Raw genomic sequence first — 12,792 nt, forward strand, 5'->3', positions numbered from 1 at the left:
GAGAATTCACTTTCCTATGCCTTTACATGGAAATGACCACGTTTAGCGACAGAGAGAATTGTTCACAGTATTATTGGTTAACAATATTCTTACCAGAAAGCGCAGTAAACCGAGCAGTCTATTGGGCAATCTCAAAATAACACAAGCGAACGTTATTCCACCCAATCAAACGGACCACAGACTGACAAATTCATACAACGTGAGCTGGACGGCAATTATTTCGGTACAAATCATGTGTTTATTGTAACTCACAGATTAGTCAAGTGTCTGAACGCAGCCCGATGAATAGTGCGTATCCGGTTGTTATGAAGGTACCTGAAATAACAACAAACAACGTCATATGATTAAACATTCAAGTAATACAGGTAAACATAATTCAAAGGATCCCGATGTGGACTAAAACAACGCCGGTGTTATTTAGTTTCCTGATATTACAAGCAACTTATGAATTGACTTGAAACAATTAAATGGACGAATCAAGTGGTCAGAAAGCTGCGGTATCTCCAGAGAGCCCTTGCTAAATAAGATGTATAGCTGTGTGCTGGCTTTGTAAAAAGCACTGCAATTATGTATGTATGTATATAGATGGGATAAGTGTATACATACAGAAAAGGAATGGTGTAAAACACAATATGTAAGTTTAACGATACTTATTTGTTTATTAACCATTGGATTGAAGTGTGTTATTCCGTTGAGTTAACACCATCAAACTTAAATAACCTTGAAATCTGAATATGTTATTCTAGTAAAAAATATTGACAACATGTACTCAACGTTTCAATATATATATATATATATATATATATAAAATTATTCTTAAACGTGCCCTTATATACATTAAATTGACTCAATTATTTTATATCTGTTATAGTATTATGACGAGATTGATCGAAATGTTCAATTATTTTCTTATACCCCATGCATTTCTAAAGTCTTGGTGTTTGAGAAACAATATGTATTATCTGAAGCCACTCCCACGTTGAAAAATTGGCAAAACATTTAAATATTCATTATTTTGTATTGTCTAGTATCAGAAAACCAAATCATAAACATTCTATACAGAATGAATGCCTTCAAATACCATGCATAACATCAACCGTTCAATATTTAATAACCTTTGCTCTAACACATGCTTTCTAAATTGAAGCTTCCACATGCCTTGAATATGCTGTGCTTAATAAAAGTTAAAACTTGTGTCTAGTTATAATATTTTACAATTGTTTTTTATTATCATAAAGCATAATGCAGATTTTCAGAATTGATTACTTTTCTGAACCATTCAGTCCCGGTGGAATAAAAAACGGACGGAAAAGAAATATAAATACTTTTTGTTTTAAATATCATTGTATAAAAGCATTTTTGTTCCTTGATTCTAAGCAAATTGATAGAATACCTGCATGTTAAATAGAGTCTATTGCAAGTTAATGACCATTCATGTTCAAGTTACCGGTTAATCCTTTTACATTTTACTAACATTGTCTTGAAGAAGTTCAAACAAAACTTACAAGGTACCAAACTGCGCAACATACATATGATAATCATAAAATTATATCCAACATATTAATTGCATACTATAACTTCTCAATCATATTTATTTAAGCTCCAGTCTCTGTATTTCGGCTGAAAAATAATAACAAATTTGTCAAGTATTCCTTATTCAAACCGAATGAAAAACTTGCGTGTTCATATTATAGGAATTGTTTAACATTTAAAGACAGTATAAATAAATATATATATATATATATATATATATATATATATATATATATATATATATATATATATATATATATGTATGTATATATATATATATATATATATATATATATATATATATATATATATATAAATATATGAATGCTACTGTTTTTGCATATCAAAATATTTTTCTATAAAATTTCCACAAAACTTAGCTATTCATTCTATTGTTCCTTATTACTTATTTAAACCAAATAAGCACCTTGCATTTTCTCCTGACAGAAATGACATATTGTGTAACACACTTGTCGACACAACTATACCAATCATTATGCGTCTAGTTATGATGTTTACAAATAAACATTCTAACACGTTTTTACCTAGTTATTAATAAACTAATAAATAATTATCGTTTTCGTGCCTGAATAAGGAACACAGCAGTTTCCTTATTCATTACTTACACCATATAACGAACTGGCATTTGTAAACGTAATGAATAACAGAACATACACCAAACATAAACCATTTATTTTACAAGAAAGACACTGTACTACATAATTTTATGTACCATTCACTTTTAAACCAAAATAATTGTTTTAATAAATGTATAAGAAACTGGAGTTTTCAACTATTGATTGATTTATTGGTGTTCGTATTTATTGATTTAATGGTTAATCAAATGCTCAGCTCCGTTTTTTCCGCTGCCCTAATCCTTATTTTGTATTCAAGCCGATTACTATTACAAATTGTAAAAAAGTATTGGAACAAGATGTGTCGCTATTTGTTAGATTCATTGCTAGTGTAAAGTGGGGCTTTAGGTGTGAAAAACAACACGGTCATATGACATGGATTATAATTGCATTGAAGATAAAAGTGGGCTGCATCGACGTCATGCGGATAAATTCAACCTTAAACTGTGTTAACCATTAATTCCGATTGTCTAAAGCATTGATATCTTAGTGTTACAATATTATCTAAAATGTAAGGTCCATCAGAATATTGCCGAACATAAAAACAAATTTGGTCGCCGTATTTAACAAATACTTAGTCAGAAATACTAATGGAAAGCAGAAAATTTCGCATTTTAACCTAAACCAGTTAATTCTCTGAAAACAATCTTCGGAGCGGATTCCAATGTATAACATACAAAACTACTTCATAAAATTCCTGATTATATACTACAACCATATAAATGTAACACACTTATATAGTATATAGTAGTATTTACTTTAATTACAATTTAAAATTTGTAAATTACGCTTATTATTCACATAACCGCGCTACGCATATTTCAGCTAAATCAATAATAAGTCGATGAAGGGATTTATAAGATATCCAATATATTATCCGGAGTTAACCGAAAGTGCTGCCAAATAAAAAGATTTTAACCCAAAAGTTTCCCTGTGCGGTACCATAATATGAATTCAAAATGGCAGAAACGTTCAAGACAAAAAACATGTATTATAAAACAGCCTGTATAAACGGAGTTCTAAGTATTTACGGAGTGCAAATTAGTATTCGAAGTTTCGCAGTCACAGCGACGAAACATCGAATAAATGTTCATATATCGCAATTCAAAATTGAAAGTATGTCCGTGAAGTGTCATCACATTTTGATCAAAACGTTCAAAAGACATAATATCTTATGCAGAAAAAACAAAATCTCTGCAATTGTATAACAAGTATAAGATTTTTATTATATGTGTGTTCACACAACATATGTAAAAAACGAATTCAGAAAATATATCTTATCGATCCATCTTGATGGAAATTTGTATTCTGAACCGTTGGTAAACATTTTTAAATAAGCTTCAATAAATGTTTTATACAATATTGTAACCAGGTCATATTAGTTATGTTTGAACAAAATAGACAGTAACATAATTATAACTTCATATAATATAAAACATATAGGTGGAAAGACAACAAGTGTCATGCGGTGTCAAAAACTAGGACGGGGTTGTGAAGGAAAATCTGCGGTAAGTATAAGTTTATTTAATTGTCACGATATTGTACTTTTAACTGATATGTGTACATGATCCCTGCAATGATTTACAGTTTAATGGGTTTAAATATTTTGAAATAAATTTATATGAAAACTTGCAAACTAGTATTCGGTCTTCGGGTGGAATATATGTTTATATAAGGAATGAATTTGATAGTAAAGATAAATTAGTTTTTAAAACACATGATGATAATATATGTGTGAAAATTGGGGCATCAGCAATTAACTTTATATAATGATTTGTATATCTATCTCTGTTATATTATTCAGAAAGGCAGTTCTCGCAAAAAATAAAAATAAATAAAGAAATACATTTGAGAGATTATTATAATTTATTTCTGATATTGAATCCAAAAACGAAAAAGAGCTTAATGTAATTGTGTGTGGTGACTTGAACTATCATACTTCAGATTTTCCTGAGTTTGTTGAAAATGAAAATACTAATAATATAGATTTAATTCTTCTTGATTTGTGTAAACAAACCTGTTTGCGTATACTTAATGGTCGAAACGATAAAGATGTTCCCGGTACAAATACACATATAATCTCTGGATCTAGCGTTGTTGATTATGCGTTCACTAAACCGTATTTATTTCATTGTATAAATAAACTGTGTGTGCATGATCCAAATATTTTATCTGATAATTGATTTGTATATTTTTCATTGTCTTTTAAGCAGCCTGATAAAAGTAATTAATTTGGCAAAGTTGATCAGATTCGGACAAAATATATATGTTTGGAATGGTATAACTAAGGATAGTTACATCGATGTGTTGTCATCTAATTATGCCATTGATCAAATGAATGCATGGCAAAATGCTGTTAGTAGTTGCAGTTCTGCAAATAATATAGGATTGCGTGTTTCACAATTTATTGATGTTATTGACGAAGTTATTTCCTCTTTATTGAAGCGCAAACTGAAAACATAAAAAACAAAATGTGTTCGTTCATGTCCTAGCGATGTATGGTTTACTTCTGAGTGCTCATAAAAAAGAAATTATGTTTATAAACATTTTAATGTATTCAAGAAGAATAAAACAGATGACTAAACTAACAAAGGAACTGAGTATACAAATTGTATGAAGCAAGATAAACTAAAATATGATAATAATCAAACCGAAATATTATTAAATGCAGATTAAAAAAAAAGACTAATTGTAAAAAAAACAACATATTTAAACAGTCTGCTGGCTTCCAAACATCAAAGATAACCATGGGAGAATTTGAGAATTGCTTCAAAAGTATTAGTATCCTTGATAGCTTGTGTTTACACCTGATAGAGACGTTGTACACTTTGTAGAAAGGTATTACAAAAATGAATTTAATATTATGTTTGAAGAATATAAAAACCCTATATCAATTCAGGAAATAAACAAAGCAATACTTGAAATAAGCCTAAACAAGAGTACAGGCCCTGATTTATATTATAATGAATTATTCATCAACGGAAAAAGTATACTCACACCGTATTTGACTGTTCTAGTTAATAAAATGTTTACGTTAGGGTATTTTCCAGCACTATGGTCTTTTACACAAGAAAGGCAGTGTTAAGGAAGTCAATAATTATCGAGGTTTTACATTGTTAAGCACTCTTCAATTTTTTTTAAACAAAATTATAAATAATATATGTCTGTCTGGGAAGAAAATTACTGTGTATATAAAGAGGCACATGCGGTATTAAGGCGTCTTAGAGAACATTGGACAATATTTGTGTATTACATCGACTCACAGCTCACATTTTAAATAATGGTAAGCAGGTATTTTGGTTGTATATATTTTTCTACGGCATTTGACCGGGATAATTTATAGTATACATTGATGAAATAAGGTATTCGAGGTCCAATACTATATATAAGTTAAGGTCGATGTAAATCGCAATAATTCCAAAGTCAAATACGGTAAGTTAAGCGATAGCTACGAATGCATGCATGGAGTGAGACAGGGTGAATGTTTATCTTCATTTTTATTTCCAATGTATTCAAATGAATTAGAGTCAGAGTTTTATACTAAAGAATGTTAATGCTTTTTAAAAGTTTCTTCTACTGTATGCTGATGATATGATTATGTTCGGCAACACGGCAGAATAATTACAAAAATGCTTACATTTACTTCAAAATTATTGTCAGCGTTAACACTGATAATAATACTAAAATTATGATTTTCAGAAAATGTGGGCAAACAACTTTTTAACACTTTCATTATAACGGTTAACTTATTAATATGTAAAACAAATGTAATTATTTCGGAATCGTTTTTACGCCCTGAGGTTCCTGTTCGAAAGCACAAACTACGCTTTCAGGACAGGCATTAAAAGCTATTTTTAAAATGAATAACTGTTTATATATTTATTAACTGATATTTCTGTGAGCTACATATTAAATCTCCTTGATAGACTTATAATTCCGATTTTGAACTATGGCAGTTAAGTTTGGGGATTTGTTAATGGTATGTCCTCTAAGCGTGTTTATATGCACTTTTGTAAACAAATCCTCGGAGTTAAAAGATGCGCACAAAATGACTTTGTATATTGTGCATTCTGTCGTCTTGATTGTAAATCTGCCGGATAAATTAACATTATTAATTATTAGATTAAATTGATAAGTACATCAGAAGGAACGTTTACTTAGACAGTTGATTTAATGTGTGTTTATGATTGTCAATAAATCATCCAGTGTTCATTACTTAAGAACTTGCTTTGTGACTGAGGGTGTGACGAGGTATGACTCTTTCAAGATGTCGAAAATGATAAGGTATTTATCTCAAATGTTAGACAAAGATTAAATGATAATATTATTCAAAACTGCAATGAGGGATTGTTCAACTCATGCACATCGCCACTTTTAAATTTCAGCCTTATTTAGATATGGGCACAATAAACAAAATAAGTATACGGTTTTCTAAATTATGATGCTCTTCACATAGATTGTATAAGGAAAGTGGGAGATAGACCAAACCTTCTCCCGTTTGTATAGGCGAAATAAAGTATAATGTGTGAAATATATTAGAAGATGAATTTCACTTTGTCTTAGATTGTAGAATGTTTTCAAAATTATGATCTCAGTATAAACCATATTATTACAGATACCAACCTAAGATGCACAGGTTTATTCAATTACTAACAACTGAAAATAAAACGTTACTACACAAACTATGTTTCATATACAAATCATTTTAGTAAGGGGTATAAATACATGTGTTCCGAGTTGACATGTGTATGTGTTAAACGGTCACTTAAAAAATTGTTGTTGTTTTTTTATCAATTGTCAGCTTTATATTTCCCATAAAGACATTGTTACAGGATTGTGCCTGTTTCTAATTCATTTTACGATATTATGGTTGTATAAGAATTGTATTGCATTATAGAACAGCTATTCAATAAGATTCAAATGTGAAACTTAGAACTGATGTATTTTTATTTATTTATTTCTTATGGCATATAACATGACGTTTTGAACATGCTGTGTGTTTTTGTTTCTACAAACACCGTGTTAAATTAGTATTATGCTATTGTACATGAATGAGCTATTATTAACATATATTGTAATACCGCTAACTGTAAGATAGCTTAATGTAATAAAGCAATTATAGTATTGTCATATTACTCTCAACATGAAAGAACCTTAAAATGATGTAGTACAGTGCTAAAACCTTTAAAGTATATTCAGTGATGTACTGATTTATTCAATACGTATGCTTTGATTTGCTACAGCGATAACCGTATGCATGATTATATATTAAACTGTTTGCACTACATATAAAGACACAAGTTTAACTTAGTATAAATGGCTTAAAGACTGTTAACACACTTATTTAAGGTTCCGATAACGTATGGTTACAGAAAATACAATAATTCTAAAGATCTGTATACGTTTTATGTAAATACAAATAGTTATAACATTGTATGTATAACTAAAAATTTAAACTATTACTAAAGAGAACATATTTTCGAGAAGTGGGAATCAACATGTAAGAACATATTTATTTGAGAAAAGACGATTCAAATGGGCTTGCGTTATGTATGTATATCTTGGAAAAATGGAAGGCATTGACTCAACTAAAAATACAGTGAGTTAAACTAGACGCATGATTTGTATTGAAATACAAACCGTCTGACTGGACATGTATACATGTGTAAATAAAAAGTATTCTTAAATGAATATAATAACTTTCTCTATTGTTATTCATTTGTTATATGACTGCTTTCTGGTAAGAATCCGTTTTATCAATTAAACTATGACATTATGCGGCTGTTGCTACATGGGATATATGAATAAAGGCACGTGCTAGTTTTTCCAATATAAAGGCATGCGCTAATGCATTTTAAATGAAATTTAAAGTTGATGTTATTTTTTCGGATTCAAGACGTTTTGCTATTTCGTGAAATCACGCGCTGTTAATATATATTGAACTTGAATTGAAGGCATTTGTCTGGTGGACTGTATCAAAGCTATGTAGTTAAAATCGTACCTCAAACTGCTTTCACCATTAACCGTGATCGTCTAAAAAATTGAGCCCTAAATCGGATACTTTCGTTACTGAATTGAATGTTTCAGACAATCGTGCATTACAATCAAAAACGTAAGGCCCATCAGAACGTTTTCGAACTGATATAGAAAAACAAGTTCTATCTTCGAATTACGTCGATGTATTTTCAAAGAAATGGTTATCGGAACCATACATATGCATATCACAATGAGCAATGATCATGCACGTTTTATGCATAATTGTCAATAGTTCGTCGACATTACGAATTTTTTTTCAGTCAACGTCTTTACAAATGTAAATGTACACAGACATTTTGTCAATAACGTTTATTTTCGATTTAAAACGATCGGCAGTGATCATTAAACCTTAAACGAACCATCTGCTGAAAACGACTAATATAAGTTTATGTCGAGCATTCCTCAAAAAAAACCGTCGTCTTTTGATTCAAATTCGTCGTCATATTAATACTTTAAAGCGAAACGAAGTTAACTAAAGCAATCGACGTTAACAAGCTAATAATTTGTTAAAATATAGAAGAAACAACAGCAGACAAAGTTAGTCAATCCAATCAAGCAGGCCAGAGACTTACACATTTGTACATGGAGAGCTTGAGGTCAATTATTTTAAATCATGTGTCTAGTTCAGCTTTCAGTATGTTTAGTTAGAAGTCAAAACAAACAACGTCATATGCTTAATCATTCAAGTTGCACACAGGTTTACATAATTCAAAGGTTCCCGTTGTGGATTGGAATACCAGACAAGATCACAAGTGTAATGTTAATATAAACAACAGATGAAAAAGTCAAACCGATTGAATTGAAAAGTCTAGTGGTAAGCCAGTAGAGTGATCTCTAGCGCGCACCAGCTAAATGAGATGTTTAGATTGCTGCTTCCGACTTTTTGAAGAAAAAAAACACTCAGTCTGAAATCTTATATTTTTTTATTACGATGATATATACTTAAAAACTGAAAGGACTGACACTCGCGCCAGCTCCTATACTCCCGCCTTCCCGCCATGACGCCAACCCACCATGACGCAACCCCCGCAAGCGCCGCCACCCCGCAACCACCGCCACCCCCGCCACCACCGCCATCCCAGCCACCCCCGCCATCCCCGCCACCCTCCGAAACACCCGCCACCTAACGCCATCCCCGCCATCCCAGCCTTCCCCGCCACCCCCGTCAACCCCGCCAACATATATTTTTATTTTTGTGAAACAAATAATGTTATGGCAGATTGAAATAGTGGCAGAGTAATATATTGAGAAGTAAAAAATACATTAACCTGGCATTGAACATGCAGTTGTCATATTCGAATCATGAATCTACCAGTTTACCAACCCGTTGTCTTGATTAATTCTCGATAACGAGGAATGTAAAACTTACTTAAGACGGAAACGCTTTTTATTTAATGAAAAACAAAGCATGATTTATTAGTATTTAGTAACAATTGTCGATGCCTTTATATTTGTTATGAATAATAAGTAATGCAGATTACCAAGTTCATATAGTACTGAAATGGAATATGCAAATAGTATTTATTATTTAAATAAGAACAGAGGTTCATAAATATTAAATAGATTGCACATTGAAACGCCTTCCAACACAGGTTCTTATGCTATTCATAAAAAAGGTCTTTTATCCCAACATTAGAATCTTAGAAACGGATGACATTAAATTAAAACAATAGCAAACGTTCGCATATACACATGTCTCGGATATTTTCAAATCATGTCATGGTGTCTATCGTATTTAAATTTCAAAAAAGGACATATATATGTTATGATATGAGTGCTTGAAAAAAGAATAAACATAAGATCATTGACAACGTGTGCATCACGTATTTTATTAATATCTACTGTTAACTTTAAATGGCACGTGGCTGTATCCTTAGGTGGTGTATTCGAACTGTTAAAACACGGGAAATCTTGCGAAATACGTTTTCTACGAAACAAAAGTATAATAACATTAAATTATATCATTACTTTTGACATCGCGAAAAATGATAGGTTAGTATAAGTAGACAAACACAAAATATTAAAAAACTACAATATAAAAACGGACATGTTTTAATTTAAATAATGTTGAAGATGAATAAAACTGTACCCGATAACTTGGACAATAAGTTTTGTTATAAAAAGTAATCATTTATTCTAAAACATGTTGTTTATTTATTTTTCAATACTTAGCTAGTTTTTTCGCCGCTAAATAAGGAACAAGACGCGTTATCTTTTATTGTCATTCAATAAGTATTACAATATGGCATTTTCTAACTTGCTCATACATTAACTACGAACCTATCACGAATCCTTTAACTACACACAATTCATAATTATTACTAAATTGTTCACATAATAAATGCATCAAAAATAACATTTTCACGAACCGAACCTAATTAATCGTATTATGTATAGTTATTAATTCAATATATTGCTTGAGTGAAATGTGGGCTTTAGGCGTGACAATCACTAGGATACATTGACATATTGTGTAATCCCATTTAAAGTATTAGTCAAGTAGGCTGTATCGAGGTCAGGCAGTTTAATTCGTACCTCAAAATGTGTTCACTATAAATCACGATATTGTGTAGCAATGCGCTTTCAATTGCATCCCTTCGTTTCTTAATACAATGAGTCTGACCATTGTACAATACAATATTAAATGTCAGTTATAAACAGTATCCAGATTAAGTTTGCAAATCCAGATTATTTGCAAACTTATTTTTTGTTTTCATTGAACAATTGTAATGAAATTTTGCATATTTGTAGGAGGCAATAAGTACATACATATAATTGAAAAAAAATTAAATGTTTGTGAAAAGTAGAGTTATTTGATGATAAAGTTGTCATCCCCCGTGGGATCCCAACGGGATTTTGTTTCCCCCGTTAAGAATTGCAATTCTCCAACGGGAGTTTTTTTCCAAACGGGAGAATTTTACCTATATTTTACAAAAAAATGTAATTTAAATATTATGCTTTGTTTTCTGTTTCAATGTTTACAAATACACATGTTTAAGTTATAATTCTAAGAAATATGTACTTTAATAAGAAAATAAAGTGTTTGTAGATTTTCTTCTCCCATGGGGTTTTGACGGGGATCCTGTCAATCTCCTTTATCCATTAAACTCCAACGGTTTTTTTTCACGGGGTGTTTTCACGGAGGACCCCGTCAAACACCCATTTAAATTAAACCCCAATGGGGGTTTGACGAAAGACCCCCGTCTAACTCCAATTTATAAAGAACTCCAATGGGAGTTTGACCGGAGAAGGGAGAGGGGGGATCAGACTTCAATAAACAGTTTATGCCCATTGCAATATATTCCATTGTATAAAGAGTAAAAGACACCAAACTTTTTTAAATAATTGATGTTTTCTTGTTTAGGTGTCAAAATCGATTTATAATTATTGAATTTTCTTAACTCAGTACGTTACGTTGAATAAAATGTCATTTTGTAAGAGATTAGACCCACATATTGATATTTCTGGAAAGATTAATTTAAAACGTTCCATAATTTTGAAAGACTCAATGTATAAATAATAAAGTGTCTTATCTCGAAAATATATTACATTTACCTTTTGATAATCCAAACGTTGCTTTTATCCATTACTGTGATGATAAATACAATCCAGAAAGACAATAACATTGGAAACATACTTATTGTCATTCGGAATTGTATTATTGTGTTGTTTATTGCCGTTTAGCAGTTTTTGAAGTTTTTTGCTCGAAATTTTGGGTCCGACTATAGTGCGTATATGACTCATATTCGCAAATGTGAACGAAACGAGCGAATATGATCGAATATTGGAAATATTGATGCTTTTTCTGCAATGTTTTTATCAACAAATTACAGTTTAATGTAAAATATAATTAAGACTGTTAACATAAATAGAGCAATTTTCTAGCCATTATCATGTTTCGAACTCTAAAGTCATGTTCGCGAATATGAACATTGTTTTTAGGCTACACACGACCAACAATATAACCACGACGACTCCACAATACAAGGTTTAACAGTCAACTCGTACCTAAGTCAACTCGCACGGTAGTCAACTCACACGTTGTTTGGTCAACTCGCACGGAAGTCAACTCGTACCTAAGTCAACTAGCACGGTAGTGAACATATCTATGTGTTAATGGGTTCTAAATGAGTTATTTATGCATTAACACAAATGAGAAATGCTTTCAGAATTTAGTTCAATACTTTTTATTGCAATATTTTCACAAATTAACACATTTCTTTAACAAATAGTGTTTACACCAGGTTACATTATCGGCATATTATAACAGACAGTAAAAGTACTTTTGAAAATATATTTTTTAAACTATTATTTTAATTTTAATTAAAATATTAACACACATTATCAAAGCTTTATCATGTACACAAGTAGACATTCATCGATCCACTTTTATTTTAATATTTATTTCAATATTTACATACAGAATCAAAGCTTTACAATATGTACACAAGTAGACATACATCTATATACTTTTATTTTAATATTTATTTCAATATTTACACACATTATCAAAGCTTTACAATATGAACACTAATATTGTAATTTAATGAATAGGACATTAAGACTGATAGAACTATGAATTATTAAG

The 12,792-nt window shown here is 30.7% G+C and overlaps 1 protein-coding gene across 1 annotated transcript in view; it reads right to left on the reverse strand.

Annotated features, from left to right (window-relative positions):
- The window catches only part of LOC127835698 (slit homolog 3 protein-like), a 47,397-nt gene extending 38,098 nt beyond the window's left edge, over positions 1 to 9,299 (reverse strand). Inside the window, exons 1-2 of the mRNA XM_052362136.1 lie at positions 9,214 to 9,299; positions 253 to 315 (exon numbers count right to left, since the gene is read on the reverse strand). Of these exons, the coding sequence (XP_052218096.1) occupies positions 253 to 315; positions 9,214 to 9,299 (149 nt within the window). The remainder of the gene's footprint in view (positions 1 to 252; positions 316 to 9,213) is intronic.
- Between the last annotated feature and the right edge of the window lie 3,493 nt (positions 9,300 to 12,792).

The sequence above is a fragment of the Dreissena polymorpha genome, chromosome 6, assembly GCF_020536995.1.
Source record: "Dreissena polymorpha isolate Duluth1 chromosome 6, UMN_Dpol_1.0, whole genome shotgun sequence".
NCBI classification, from domain to species: domain Eukaryota; kingdom Metazoa; phylum Mollusca; class Bivalvia; order Myida; family Dreissenidae; genus Dreissena; species Dreissena polymorpha.